The 16,070-nt window shown below is 50.3% G+C and overlaps 1 protein-coding gene across 1 annotated transcript in view; it reads left to right on the top strand.

Annotated features, from left to right (window-relative positions):
* Nucleotides 1–16,070, top strand: part of limd2 (LIM domain containing 2) — a 96,044-nt gene that overhangs the window by 39,094 nt on the left and 40,880 nt on the right. Inside the window, exon 2 of the mRNA XM_072486937.1 lies at nucleotides 15,659–15,751. Coding sequence (XP_072343038.1) covers nucleotides 15,749–15,751 — 3 coding nt within the window. The 5' untranslated portion in view covers nucleotides 15,659–15,748. The remainder of the gene's footprint in view (nucleotides 1–15,658; nucleotides 15,752–16,070) is intronic.

The following is a 16,070-nucleotide window of genomic DNA, read 5'->3' as shown; positions in this document are numbered from 1 at the left end:
CACACATCCACCCTATCTTCGTAACCCATCTACCCTACCTAATGCTTTGGACACTACAGAGCAATTCAGCGTGACCAAGCCACCTAACCCGCACATCTTTGGACTGTGGGAGGAAACCAGAGCATCCGGAGGAAACCCTCACAGACATGGGGAGAACGTGCAGACTCTGCACAGACAGTGACACAAGCCAGGAATTGAACCCGGGTCCCTGCCGTTGTGAAGCAACAGTGTTAACCACTGTGCTAATGTGCCACCCTTGATCTGACTATTCTATGTAATAACATCATAAATATATTTTTCTTGAAAGCAGTTACAAATCTTGTGACACAAAGGACTTTCAATGTGCCTGTTATCGAAACCACCTGATTTCCACTTCATGGAAACATAGGAAATAGGAGCTGGAATATGCCATTCAGTCCTTTATGCCTGCTTCGGCATTCAGTTAAGATCATGGCTGATTGATCATCGATCACAATGCCATTTTCCCACATTATCCCCATATCCCTGAATGTCATTAGTATCCAGAAACCTATTGATTTCTATTTTGAACATGCTCAATGATTGAGCTTCCTGGCGTAGAGAATTCCAAAATTCACCACCCTGTTAGTGAAGAAATTATTCCCCATCCGAGTCCTAAATAGCATGCCCTTATTCTGAGGATGTGCCCTCTGGTTCTAGACCACTCCCCCCAACAAGGGGAAACATTTTTCCGGCATCTACTTCTCATTCTTCTCAATCTAATCACCTCTCATTCTTCTAAACCTTAGAGAATAAAGGCCCAGTCTCCACAATCTCTCATACTGGATGTGTCTGCAGTAGGCAGCCACATTGTCAGTCCAAATTCATCCCCCCATGAATAGGCCTGAATGGAGGTTGAGCTTCAGTCTACCCAATGCTATCCTTTCTGGGCACCTGTGTTCTGTGTGGACTGTCTCTGAAATTCAAAAGCAGCAACATGGAAGCTGAAATACTGAAATGACGCGGGCGTAATGGATTCCTGACCATGAATCAAAAATGGCATCAGCTGTAAAATCTCATCACATGAATGCATGTAAGCTGGTATGGACCTAATTCTAATAACATACAGTTCCAATGGAACATTCCCATCTCTTCTCATTAAGCAGGGATCCTGATCCAACCATAACATTTCCCAGCCTATTATAGAATTCAGCTGTATTTATTTAAGGATTGAGCCCTCAAGCACTGAGCTGAATGCTGATTTATTTGATCTGAGGATGCATGTTTGTGGCCTGTTTCTTCACGAGCAGAGGCAACAGTATTTGAGGCCGAGGTTAGGGGAGGGAGGGAAGGGGTGTGAAGCCTCCTTTCTCTTTGCCTCTCTCTCCCTCCCTCTGCACCTCACAGACACACATGTACGACTGCTGGCTGCCAAGAGAGCACAGTTTATGCAGAGGCAGCCTGATTCCCACAGGATATGAGCCCACAGATTCAAGCTATCCCTTCGTTCACAACACGCACTGGAAATGCAGTTTAGGACGTGCCTGTTTGGATGTTTTCAACCCTCAGTCACTAACCATACAGAAACATAAACAGGCTGTTTATGAAGAGTCGGGCCTGTCTCTAAGGGCTTGCTGAGACTGTGACTTCCTTGGCACATTTATCCCGTTTCACAGTGAGATAGAATATCCTCAGTCCAATGCTCGTTAACCCTTGCAGCGCTGACCTCATGTTCCGGTCTTAATCTCGGCCTTTTGGCTAAGATGAGTGTGAGGTCAGGTGTAATGCCTGGATCAGGTATGTCTCTCTTGTGGGGACCATGAATTGGGTTCAATTTGAATTGGTTTTTGGAGCAGACGAGGAGCTGGATTAGGGGTTTGCCCCCGTCCACACTCTGAGCTCTGGCTTTGTAACTCTGATAAAGTAACAAAAAAAAAATGCTTGCTGAATTCCTAACTGCTCCGTGATAAAAAAGAGAATTGGAAAATACTAACAAGAGCCGATTTGGTACTGGCACACACAGGAGTAGAAAGCAGGTTGGCGGTAAATATGCTACAGTTGAGAACAGTGGACCAGAATGAGGAAGGAAATGAATTCTCAGGGTGACTGCTCCTGATCGCAACCCAATGACGTGCATGTGGCAAGGACTGAACTCAACCCTGAACACTGTCATTGACGTCTTTCAACACCACAAATATGGCAAATGTATTAATATTTATTGGAAGAATAAAGATACAGTGGGTTCACACAAAAGTAAAACACTGCAGATGCTGGAAATCTGAAATAAAATCAGAAAATGCTGGAAATACTCAGCAGGTCAGACAATATCTGCAGAGAATGAAATAAGCAGGTCGATGACCTTTCACAACCCTTGAGGTTACAGATTGCAATTTAATACAATTCTGTTGCTATTGATGGCCCACTGCATCTCGGATGCCGTGTTTTGAGCTGCGAGATCTAACATACAAACAACCTCTCGTTCCTGCTCCACCATTCAATAAGATTATGGCTGTTCTGACTGTTGCCTCAGTGCCATTATCCTGCTTATGCCTGATGTACTTTGTCCCTGAAATTCTTTAGCCGGAATTCTGTACGTTTGCTAGAGGTAGGATTCTGCGGGGAGCCGAGGAGGTGAGTAGCCATCTTTGCTACAGGCAAAGAGCTTGGGGGTGGTGGGCTTGCCACTCCAGCGCTCAACAGGGGGTGGGAGACTGTCGGCTGGGGGGGGGAGGGGGGGAGGGGGGTTCCCCCGCAGGGGTGAACGGCCATGGGAGGAAGGGGGGGGGTGGCACTGGAGGGGCAACCGGAGGGAGGGGGGTAACCGCTTGCAGCATCACCATTCCAACCCCTGGAACGTGTGTGCCCGTTCTGGGAGCAACCCATGTCCCTGCCTGTCTGTCCCACCGACCACCCATAACCCCCACCGACTGCTGAGGCACCTGGCCATGCGGCTGAAGGCTATTGTTGATAGGGATTTGGCAATTGTGATTAAGTGAGCACTTCACACAACCCAAGTGGATTCCCTTGGTGGGCGGGCCATGTAGCACATGGAAGTCATTGCCTAGCATCCCAATCAGACGATGATGCCTGAACACTGTGGAGGGCAATACCACACACACAGCAGCCAACATCCAAACACCCAGCAGATGGGACACAGCTTTGGGGACATGTCCATGGCCAGAGGATGGGTGGGTGCCACAGGGATGGGACCAGCGCCCAGTCCAGGTGAGCGGGTGTCTGGAGTACAGGGTCTGGGGCCCAGTGAGGGGGGGCCCACTGCAGCCGGGTGTGCAGGGGAAGAGCGTTCCAAATGTGGGGTGGGGGGTTGGGTATCAATGGAGGAATGGAGGGTTCCGGTGTGGAAGCCACTGCTGTTCGTCAGTCGAACACCCTCTCCAAATGCCTTACAGATATTGAATGCTATTGCAGGGATTTTGGACCCTAGTGATGCTGCTGCTAGGCCGGGCAACCAGACGCCGGAATGGCTGCAGCAGCAGCGTCTGCAGATGCTTGAGGCGGCGGCCCATGTGCCAAACCCCGCCCCACACCCCAAGGACCCGGCCGCCCATCAGGACAGGGAGGGACCAGTGGGGGAGTCCCATGACAGCCCAGGGTTTAAAGACGTCAATGGTCATTTGAACAGAGATGACGGACAGTGCATGCCGCAAGAGATTATGCCTCAACAAGGAGAAGGTGCGGCACCTGTGCCATGTCCTCTGTGGTGGTCTGCTGTGCTCTCTACATCCTTGCACGGCAACACGGCAACGAATTGGAGGTTGCTGATGAGGAACAAGTGGCCACCCCGGAGAAGGAGGACGAGGATTATGGCAGCGCCAGACCAGCAGGAGCTGGAGGGCATCTAATAGGGAGGAACCGGAGGACATGGACAGGCTGCAGTGATGCGCCTCATACTTGCCCGTTAGGCCTGGTCCATCATTGCTACCTTTCCAACCCCACCCCTGCAATTTCCCGAGTTCCCAGGCACTCCAGGGTGCAGGGACTGTGTCGGCACCATAAGCGGGTCACTGTCGAGGGCAGGGGGGTGGGATGATGACAACATGCAGAGAGCTGGTGCTCCTCAATCTATGCCATAGTCTGTCCCCTGCCTGTCATAAAGCAAATTACTGCAGATGCTGGAATCTGAAACCAAAGAGAAAATGCTGGAAAATCTCAGCAGGTCTGGCAGCATCTGTGGGGAGAGAAAAGAGCTAACTGACCTCAAGGGTTGTAATCTCGGGATTACTCCCTGTGCCACGTGCCAGTGAGGCTAGAAATAGGAAGATAGAGCATCTAATCACGTGGCTAAACAGCTGGTGTAGGTGGGAGGGTTTCCGTTATCTGGACCACTGTGAGCTCTTCCGGGGCAGGTGTGACCTGTATAAGGATGGGTTGCATCTAAACTGGAGAGGCATAAATATCCTGGCCGCGAGGTTTGCTCGCGGGGGGTGGGTACCGGAGCAATAGGTCAGAAGGTGAAAAAATTGAGGGAGAACTAGTAAATAGGGCCACTATGACTCTGAGGAAGAGCAGACAGGTAGATGCTGCTGAAAACAGCGGGACTGGTGGCAGAAGTGCATTTGTTTTAATGCAAGTATAACAGGTAAGGCAGATGAACTTAGAGCTTGGATTAGTACTTGGAACTATTATGCTGTTGCCATTACAGAGACCTGGTTGAGGGAAGGACAGGATTGGCAGCTAAACATTCCAGGATTTAGATGTTTCAGGCGGGATAGAGGGGGAGGTAAAAGGGGCAGAGGAGTTGCGCTACTGGTTAGGGAGAATATTACAGCTGTACTGCGGGAGGGCAGCGAGGCTATATGGTTAGAGATCAGGAATAAGAAGGGTGCAGTCACAATGTTGGGGGTTTACTACAGGCCTCCCAACAGCCAGCGGGAGATAGAGCAGCAGATAGGTCGACAGATTTTGGAAAGGAGTAAAAGCACCAGGGTTGTTGTGATGGGAGACTTTAACTTCCCCAATATTGAATAGGACTCACTTAGTGCTAGGGGCTTGGACGGGGCAGAGTTTGTAAGGAGCATCCAGGAGGGCTTCTTAAAACAATATGTAGACAGTCCAACTAGGGAAGGGGCTGTACTGGACCTGGTATTGGGGAATGAGCCCGACATGGTGGTAGAAGTTTCAGTAGGGGAGCATTTCGGGAACAGTGACCACAATTCAGTAAGTTTTAAAGTGCTGGTGGACTCGTATAAGAGTGGTCCTAGGGTGAATGTGCTAAATTGGGGGAAGGCTAATTATAACAATATTAGGCGGGGACTGAAGAACTAGATTGGGGGCGGATGTTTGAGGGTAAATCAACATCTGACATGTGGGAGGCTTTCAAATGTCAGTTGACAGGAATTCAAGACGGCATGTTCCTGTGAGGAAGAAAGATAAATGTGGCAAATTTCGCAATCCTTGGATACCGAGGGATATTGTGGGCCTCGTCAAAAAGAAAAAGGAGGCATTTGTCAGGGCTAGAAGGTTGGGAACAGACGAAGCCTGTGTGGAAAAAGGAAAGTAGGAAGGAACTTAAGCAAGGAGTCAGGAGGGCTAAAAGGGGTCACGAAAAGTCATTGGCAAATAGGGTTAAGAAAAATCCCAAGGCTTTTTACACGTACGTAAAAAGCAAGAGGGTAGCTAGGGAAAAGGTTGGCCCACTGAAGGACAGGGGAGGGAATCTATGTGTGGAGCCAGAGGAAATGGGCGAGGTACTCAATGAATACTTTGCATCAGTATTCACCAAAGAGAAGGAATTGGTGGATGTTGAGTCTGGAGAAGGGTGTGGAGATAGCCTGGGTCACATTGAGATCCAAAAAGACGAGGTGTTGGACGTCTTGAAAAATAATAAGGTGGATAAGTCCCCAGGGCCTGATGGGATCGACCTCAGAATACTGAAGGAGGCAAGAGAGGAAATTGCTGAGGCCTTGACAGAAATCTTTGGATCCTCACTGTCTTCAGGTGATGTCCCGGAGGACTGGATAATAGCCAATGTTGTTCCTTTGTTTAAGAAGGGTAACAAGGATAATCCAGGGAACTACAGGCCAGTGAGCCTTATGTCAGTGGTAGGGAAATTACTGGAGAGAATTCTTCGAGACAGGATCTACTCCCATTTGGAAGCAAATGGACGTATTAGTGAGAGTTTTGTGAAGGGGAGGTTGTGTCTCACTAACTTGATATAGTTTTTCGAGGAGGTCACAAAGATGATTGATGCAGTTAGGGCAGTGGATGTTGTCTATATGGACTTCAGTAAGGCCTTTGACAAGGTCCCTCATGGCAGACTGGTACAAAAGGTGAAGTCACACGGGATCAGAGGTGAGCTGGCAAGATGGATGCAGAACTGGCTAGGTCATAGAAGGCAGAGAGTAGCAATGGAAGGGTGCTTTTCTGATTGGAGGGCTGTGACTAGTGGTGTTCCGCAGGGATCAGTGCTGGGACCTTTGCTGTTCGTAGTATATATCAATGATCTGGAGGAAAATGTAACTGGTCTGATTAGTAAGTTTGTGGACGGCACAAAGGTTGGTGGAATTGCGGATAGCAATGAGGACTGTCAGAGGATACAGCAGGATTTAGATCGTTTGGAGACCTGGGCGGCGAGATGGCAGATGGAGTTTAATCCGGACAAATGTGAGGTAATGCATTTTGGAAGGTCTAATACAGGTAGGGACTCTACAGTGAATGGTAGAACCCTCAAGAATATTGACAGTCAGAGAGATCTTGGTGTACAGGTCCACAGGTCACTGAAAGGGGCAACACAGGTGGAGAAGGTAGTCAAGAAGGCATACGGCATGCTTGCCTTCATTGGTCGGGCACTGAGTATAAGAATTGGCACGTCATGTTGCAGCTGTATAGAACCTTAGTTAGGCCACATTTGGAGTTGTGTTCAATTCTGGTTGCCACACTACCAGAAGGATGTGGAGGCTTTGGAGAGGGTGCAGAAGAGATTTACCAGGATGTTGCCTGGTATGGAGGGCATTAGCTATGATGAGAGGTTGAACAGCTTGGTTTGTTCTCACTGGAACAAAGGAGGTTGAGGGGCGACCTGATAGAGGTCTACAAAATTATGAGGGGCATAGACAGAGTGGATAGTCAGAGACTTTTTCCCAGGGTAGAGGGGTCAATTACTAGTGGGCATAGGTTTAAGGTTAGAGGGGCAAGGTTTTGAGGAGATATATGAGGCAAGTTCTTTACACAGAGTAGTGGGTGCCTGGAACTCGCTGCTGGAGGAGGTGGTGGACAGACCAACAGACCAATTAGCACACATAACACGACAGCCAATCACAGACAAGGACAGAGACAGTATAAGACAAGAAACACGTCTCTCGCCAGCACAGCTGCTGATGGGTTGCACCCTCAAAACAACTGTGCCTTCCATCCTGGCACCAACAACAGACCATGCTCCGGTACTGCATAAGATGCAACTGCAGCGTGATCGCCAGAAGAGTTCGTACGACACAAGGGCAACTGATCTTCCCCCCCTGGCCCCTGGAGACAAAGTCCGCATTCATCTACCAGATGGTGGCTGGTCAGCACCTGCCGAAGTTCTCCGACACGTGGCTCCCCGCTCGTTCCTGGTACGCATGCCGGATGGATCCGTGCGTAGGCGCAATCGGCGAGCCCTTTGCCTCCTTCCACGCTCGCAACGGAACCGTACACAGACACCGGGTCCTCCACTGGTTCCTGATAACGACTTTGTGGAGCTGCCACAGACCATGCCCCTTCTATCGCCACCCGTGGCCAGGCTCGCACCTCAGCCAGTGGTTCTCGACCCACCCTTGAGGCGGTCAACCCAAATTCGTCGCACACCTACTAGACTGGACTTATGAGACTGTTCACAAGTCAAAGTTTAGCAACTATTGTATTATAACATGTTACTGTTTTATCATTCCAGATCTCGTTTGACCGGACCACACTTCAAAGTTTTTCTTTTTTTGTTATGGTACAACCTCGTTAGCATGTCACACCCGACATCGCCCCATGTATATAGTTACGCCACATGTACATGCTGTAAATATCATGCACACACACTTTTAGCTGCACTCAGGACACATTCATATTTATAACCACGTAGGCACATAATCTTGTAAAAAAGGGGGGATGTCATGATATTCAAACACACACATCATGATAGACAGACCAACAGACCAATTAGCACACATAACACGACAGCCAATCACAGACAAGGACAGAGACAGTATAAGACAAGAAACATGACACCTGGTGGTCAGTCCATCTGAAAACCAGGACAAGGACAGGACCTGATTAACAACACACTCAGAGAGTCACCACGTGCGGAGTATCAAGACAGATCTGTAAATAACAAGTTGGAATAAAACAGCGTTGTACCAATTGCAACCGTGTTGGTTCATCTGTACCTCAGAGCACCCAACACCACATGATACCAGTGAGTGGATCGATACCTGCCGGCAAATCTGACATCCTGAGCCATGGACATCAACAACAAACCGCAGCAGTTGCAAGTCGCGGGGAACCTGGGCACCAATTGGAAGCTCTTCAAGCAGCGATTTGAACTGTACATGCGAGCCAACGAAAAACAGGGTGCCTCGGACGAAACAAAGATTGCCATGCTCCTCACTACCGCAGATCAGCACGCCATCGATGTATACAACTCCTTGGTGTTCGCGGAAGGCAAGAACCAATCCAAATATGACATGGTCCTCCTCAAGCTCAACCAGCACTTCAACGTTGAGGTAAATGAAAGCTTTGAGAGGTATATCTTTCAGCAACGCCTGCAAGGTCAGGATGAGCTCTTTCAACCCTTTCTGACGCACCTCCGCATACTCGCGCAGTCCTGCGGTTATGGCAACACCTTAGAGTCCATGATCCGGGATCAGATCGTTTTTGCCGTTGCCTCCAGTGGCCTACGCCAGCAGCTTCTTAAAATTAAAGGCCTGACCTTAGCATCTGCGGTGGAAGCCTGTGTCCCACATGAAAATGCGACCAGCCGTCCGAACCAGCACGGAGGGGGTCCCTAGCGATCGAATCGGCAAGCCAGGCCGCCCACGAGGCCGAACGCATCCAGGCAATCGAGTTTCTCCAGGCCCGCGGCCCGGACGAGGGCGGCCGTTTCGCGCGCTTTTCGAGGTCTCCCGCGCTTGTGCGCGCCAAAACCAACGGCAACATCGAGGGACGCACTGCGCAGGCGCGCCCGATGCAAGACCGAACTGCGCATGCGCAGTGGCGTAACGAACGCCGTGACGTCATGACGTGCGGCAACTGTGGAGCTGCACATTTAAAAGGGCAATGTCCTGCAAAAAACCGACAATGCCTACGCTGTGGCAGGATGGGCACAACACTACCTACTGTCGAGCGGTTCAACCGATGGATCCTCCACATCTCCGACAACCTCGCAGACACGTGCGGACCGTCCAGCCCACACATCAGGACATCCAACCCAACGACACAGATGACCAAGATGCCTTCCGGGTTGCGGTCATTGATGTGAACCGCGTCAACAACATCAATCCGGCCGATGAATGGAGTGCCACCCTGACGGTCAACCGATCGCAGATCACTTTCCGCCTGGACACTGGCGCATCCGCCAACCTCCTAGCGTATTCAGTATTCCATGCCATGAAGGTCAGACCACCTATCCAGCCATCCCGGTGCAAGATGGTCGACTGCAATGGGAACGTTATCCCGGCCATGGGATCCTGCCAGCTCCAGGTGACACACAAAACGCACACGGCCACACTCCCGTTTGAAATAGTTGGCTCATCGAAGGATTCCTTGCTGGGCGCACAGGCATGTAAGGCTCTCCACCTTGTACAGCGAATTCTGTCTCTCTCTCCAGACGACACATCTGACTTCCCGGATGCTGAGTTCAATGCACATCTCCAATCGCTCCCAGCCCACACCATGGGTCAGCTCCATGGTGTGTGTCAAGAAGCCCTCTGGCGAGCTCCGCATCTGTATAGACCCTAAAGACCTAAATAATAACATTATGCGCAACATTATCCCATACCTAAACGGGAGGAAATCACCAGTGAAATGGCCCAAGCCAAGACATTCACCAAACTGGGTGCTTCGAAAGGATTTTGGCAGATCCAACTGGACCCGTCCAGCCGAAAGTTATGCACCTTTAACACCCCTTTCGGCAGATTCTGCTACAACCGGATGCCATTTGGCATCATCTCGGCATCCGAGGTCTGCCACAGAATCATGGAGCAGATGATGGAAGGCATCGAAGGGGTGCGCATATATGTGGATGATGTCATCATCTGGTCCACCACACCGCAGGAGCACATACATCGTCTCCAACGCGTTTTTGCCCACATATGGGAAAATGGCCTGCGCCTCAACCGAGCCAAGTGTGCCTTTGGCCAGACCGAATTGAAGTTCCTGGGGGACCACATCTCCCGGTCAGGGGTCCGTCCGGATGCAGACAAGGTGAGCGCCATCACAGCCATGCCGCGGCCGGCCGACAAGAAGGCTGTACTACGATTCCTGGGCATGGTCAACTTCCTCGGGAAATTCATTCCCAACCTTGCCTCCCACACAACGGCTCTGCGCCATCTCGTAAAAAAATCTACAGACTTCCAGTGGCAACATACACACCAGCTGGAATGGGAGAAGCTCAAACACAAACTTGCCACGGCACCAGTGTTGGCGTTCTTCGACACGTCTCGTCCCACCAAAATCTCAACTGATGCCAGCCAATCCGGCATTGGAGCAGTGCTCCTGCAGAGGGTTGACACGTCGTCATGGGCCCCGGTTGCCTATGCATCACGGGCTATGACCCCCACAGAGCAGCGCTACGCGCAAATCGAAAAAGAATGCCTGGGCTTGCTAACTGATTTGGACAAGTTCCACGATTATGTATATGGTCTTCCACGATTCACGGTCGAAACTGACCACCGCCCCCTGGTCAACATAATAAACAAGGACCTGAACGACATGACCCCTCGCCTCCAGCGCATCCTACTTAAACTCAGGAGGTATGACTTCCAACTGGTCTACATTCCAGGGAAGGACCTCATCGTGGCGGATGCCCTATCCCGAGCAGTGAGTACACCACCACATGCGGAGGGGTTCGTATGTCAGGTCGAGGCACAGGTGGCCTTGACAGCGGCAAATCTACCGGCGAACGACTCCAGTCTGGCCCGCATACGCAGAGAGACAGTGGCCGACCCCTTTTACAGCGAGTGATGCGCCATATGACGGAAGGATGGCTCAAAGGGCAGTGCCCGCAGTTCTATAATGTACGGGACGACCTAGCCACCATTGATGGGATCCTTCTGAAGCTAGACAGGATCGTCATTCCGCACAGTATGCGCCAGCTGGTTCTCAATCAAATACACGAAGGCCACTTGGGGGTCGAAAAGTGCAGACGGAGGGCCCGAGAGGCGGTATACTGGCCGGGCATCAGTGACGATATTGCCAACATGGTGCTCAACTGCACAACCTGCCAAAGGTTTCAGCCGGCGCAACCTCCTGAGACGCTTCTGCCCCATGAGCTGGTCACGTCCCCCTGGGCGAAGGTGGGTGTCGACCTATTTCACGCGCTTGGCATGGACTATGTCATCATAGTGGACTACTTCTCCAATTACCCAGAAGTCATACGCCTACATGATCTGACGTCGTCTGCTGTCATCAGGGCCTGCAAAGACACCTTTGCTCGCCACGGCATTCCGATGACTGTCATGTCGGACAATGGGCCCTGTTTTGCCAGCCATGAATTGTCGTCCTTTGCCGCCTCATATGGCTTCACACACGTGACGTCCAGCCCTCTGCATCCCCAGTCCAATGGCAAGGCGGAGAAGGGCGTTCACATTGCCAAGCGGCTCCTCTGCAAGGCTGCTGCTGCTGGATCCGACTTTCACCTCGCCCTGCTGGCCTATCGCTCGGCCCCGCTAGCCACGGGTCTCTCGCCAGCACAGCTGCTGATGGGTCGCACCCTCAGAACAACTGTGCCTTCCATCCTGGCACCAACAACAGACCATGCTCCGGTACTGCATAAGATGCAACTGCAGCGTGATCACCAGAAGAGTTCGTACGACACAAGGGCAACTGATCTTCCCCCCCTGGCCCCTGGAGACAAAGTCCGCATTCATCTACCAGATGGTGGCTGGTCAGCACCTGCCGAAGTTCTCCGACGCGCGGCTCCCTGCTCGTTCCTGGTACGCATGCCGGATGGATCCGTGTGTAGGCGCAATCGGCGAGCCCTTTGCCTCCTTCCACGCTCGCAACGGAACTGTACACAGACACCGGGTCCTCCACTGGTTCCTGATAATGACTTCGTGGAGCTGCCACAGACCATGCCCCTTCTATCGCCACCCGTGGCCAGGCTCGCACCTCAGCCGGTGGTTCTCGACCCACCCTTGAGGCGGTCAACCCGAATTCGTCGCACACCTACTAGACTGGACTTATGAGACTGTTCACATGTCAAAGAGTTTAGCAACTATTGTATTATAACATGTTACTGTTTTATCATTCTAGATGTCGTTTGACCGGACCACACTTCAAAGTTTTTCTTTTTTTGTTATGGTACAACCTCGTTAGCGTGTCACACCCAACATCGCCCCATGTATATAGTTACGCCACATGTACATGCTGTAAATATCACACACACACACTTTTAGCTGCACTCAGGACACATTCATATGTATAACCACGTAGGCACATAATCTTGTAAAAAAGGGGGGATGTCATGATATTCAAACACACACATCATGATAGACAGACCAACAGACCAATTAGCACACATAACACGACAGCCAATCACAGACAAGGACAGAGACAGTATAAGACAAGAAACACGATACCTGGTGGTCAGTCCATCTGTAGACCAGGACAAGGACAGGACCTGATTAACAACACACTCAGAGAGTCACCACGTGTGGAGTATCAAGACAGATCTGTAAATAACAAGTTGGAATAAAACAGCGTTGTACCAATTGCAACCGTGTTGGTTCATCTGTACCTCAGAGCACCCAACACCACAAGATGGTGGGGTAAATATATATCAAGAAAGAAAGAAATGATAAAAGACAGTTAAAATAAAATGGGATGAAAACAAATGGGTCGAGGTGGAGTCGAGCTAATCATCTGAAGTTGTTGAGTTTTATGTTGAGACCGGAAGGCTGTATCGTGCCTAACCAGAAGATGAGATGTTGTTCCTCCAGTTTGCATTGAGCTTCACTGGTATATTGCAGCAGGCCAAGGACAGACATGTGGGCATGGGAGCAGGGTCTTTTGTTAAAATGGCAAGCAACGGGAAGGTCAGGGTCCTGAATGCGCACAGACCGAAGATGCTCAGTAAAACAATCACCCACTCTGCATATGGTCTCTCCGATATAGATGAGACCACATTGGGAGCAACGAATGCAATAGACCAGATTGAAAGAGGTGCAAGTGAAACGCTGCTTAACCTGGAGAGAGTGTTTTGGGCATGGGATGTTAAACATGGAAGAGGTAAAGAGTCAGGTGTCACAACTTCTGCGATTGCATGGGAAGGTTCCATGGGTGATGAGAGAGGAGTTGGGTGTGGTAGAAGAGTGGGCTAGATTATCTCAGAGGGAACGGTCTCTGTGGAATGCTGACGAGGGAGTGAAGGGAAGATGTGTTTGGTGGTGGTGAGGGAGTTCTCTGCTGAGTTCTCGCTCACACCCATCATCTGCACGCAGTGTGCCGGGGAAAGGGGAGAATGCCTAGAGAGATGGGCCAAGGGTTCGGAGGTCGGCCCACATTGGAAAGAAAATGACAGAAGCATCATTCTGGTTATGCACAAGTGTGTTTACTGTGTGTACCAATTTCCCACTCTCCCGATGGTGCCACCCCCTCCCCCCTCTCCCTCCCCAGGCTGACCAGTGGCTGACCCTCCAGGACCTTCAGTAGAACAGGATATCCCTCCTGGCCTCCAAGCATCTAGGAGCCAGACCAGATCTGCATTGTTGCTGGCTGCGGTTGGCTGAGCAAGAGCTGTTTTAAGTGTTGCTCGACCTTGTTAGCGAGGGGCTGGCGAGCGTGGTGCTGGTGAATCGGCTGGTGAACCTTCATTTGCAGGGAGAGGCACGTGGGGCCTCATTAAGTGGACCAATTAACGTTGACTCGAATTCCTGGCCTCTTTGGGCCGCGCTCCGGAAAGCTCGATACCTGGTAATCTTCACGGAGAATCCCACGGATAGATTTCCTACAATCCAGAAGGAGGCTATTCAGCTCATCGAGTCTGCACCGACCCTCTGAGAGAGCACCCTACCTAGGCCCACTCCCCTGTCCTATCCTCATAACTCCACCTAACCTCTTGGACACTAAGGAGCAATTTCTCATGGCCAATCCACCTAACCTGCACATCTTTGGACTGTGGGAGGAAACCGGAGCACCCGGAGAAAACCCACACAGGCATGGGGAGAAAGTGCAAAATCCACACAGTCACCCGAGGTCGGAATTGAACCCAGTCCCTGGCACTGGGAGGCAACAGTGCTAACCACTGTACTGCCCCATATATATTGTAAAAGAGGTGAAGCACCAGTATCTCTTTTGAATCTGTACCGTTCAGCACAATGGTATTGCCACATAACATGATAGAGGGCATTCTCAGTGTGAAGATGGAACTTCATCTTTACAAGGACTTGTTGGTTCTCTGACCATCTGCAACAGGCCCAGTTGGGCAGATATGTCCTTCAAGACTCATCCAGCTTCGGCAGTAGTGGTGCTACTGAGCCACTCTTAGCAATGGACATTGAATTCCTCCACCCAGAGTGCATTCTGTGCCCTTGCCACCCTCTAAGCCTCAGCCAAGCTGTGTTTCACATGGAGGAGTACTGATTTGTCAGTTGCAGGAGGGCATTAGGTGGTAATAAGCAGGTTTCCTTACCCATGTTTGACCTGATACCATGACGCTTCATGGAGTCTAGAGGCAAATTGAGGACCCCCAAGGCAATTTTGTCCCGAGTGTATACCACTGTGCTGCCATCACTGCTGGGTCTGCCCAGCTGGTGGGACAGGGCATACTTAGGAATAATATGGTCCGTCAGGTATGATTTGGTGAGTATGACTTTACTGTTGCTTGGCTAGTCTGTGGGCAGCATTCCCAATTTTAGCACAAGCCCCCAGATGTTAGGAAGGAGGAATTTAGCATGGTCGATTGGGCAGGATGTACCATTGTTATTTGTGGTGCCTAAGTTGATGTCAGGTGCTCCATCAGGCTTTATTCCTTTTCTGTGGTGGTTTCCAACATTTGATTATCTCGTGGCACCATTACTGAGACTAGCTTTTAATTCCAGATTTTTAAAGAATTGATCACTTGAATTAAAATGTCCAGTTTGGTGGGATTTTCTCCAGGACGTTATCCTGGGCCTTGAGATTATTAGTCGAGAGATATTACTCCTACTCTTCTATCTCCTTCCATTGAAATTGCTCTTGATCCAATATTTCCAACTGCTCATCCTAGTCGAATTTACCAGATAATGAGCAGGAGCAGGAATATAACCATGGGGACTAAGTCCTTTTTTGACACTGTCACTGTTAGTTAGCTGGATCAGCATTTCCTGGTTTATAAAACACTAAAAGGCTAAAGATTGGAGTGATTAAGCAGGCTGCTGGCACAAGCCTAATGATATTGGCAATTAACGCTGGCGGTCATTTGGTATGGTGTGTTAAACCAACTTTGTGATTACCGTTCCCCCTTTATCTACAGTAACTGGCTTCCAGTCTATAATCTTGTTTATTATTTCTGTTGCAGATGCGAAGAGGCTGTCAATAGAAAAATTGAACTCCATCCCCAAATTTATCAGCTTCTTACCTCAACTGTTTCTCAGGACAAGACAAAAAGATGGTACGTATCTCGCGGGGCTGGGAGCCGGTCTGTCCCTCCCCGGTTAGGGACCTGGTGCGAGTGTGTGCCCATCCCTGATTAGGATGAATGTGTGTGTGTGACCCTCCCAGTTTTGGTGTGAGTATATGTCCTCAATAATTAGGGTGTAGGTATGTGTCCCTCCCGGTTAGGGAGCTTTAGTAGACCACGAAGGGGGCCCACACAGGGTTGTAGAAAGAAATAAGGATTTATTGCAATAACGGTTATTTACACTGCACGGAAGATTCCAGCCGAGTCTCTCCTTCCTGTCGGACCCAAACAGGCTGACTTTATACAGAAG

Source organism: Scyliorhinus torazame, chromosome 21, assembly GCF_047496885.1.
Source record: "Scyliorhinus torazame isolate Kashiwa2021f chromosome 21, sScyTor2.1, whole genome shotgun sequence".
Lineage (NCBI taxonomy): Eukaryota > Metazoa > Chordata > Chondrichthyes > Carcharhiniformes > Scyliorhinidae > Scyliorhinus > Scyliorhinus torazame.
The sequence above is the reverse complement of the archived record's forward strand: the minus strand, read 5'-3'. Positions and strand labels throughout refer to the sequence as shown.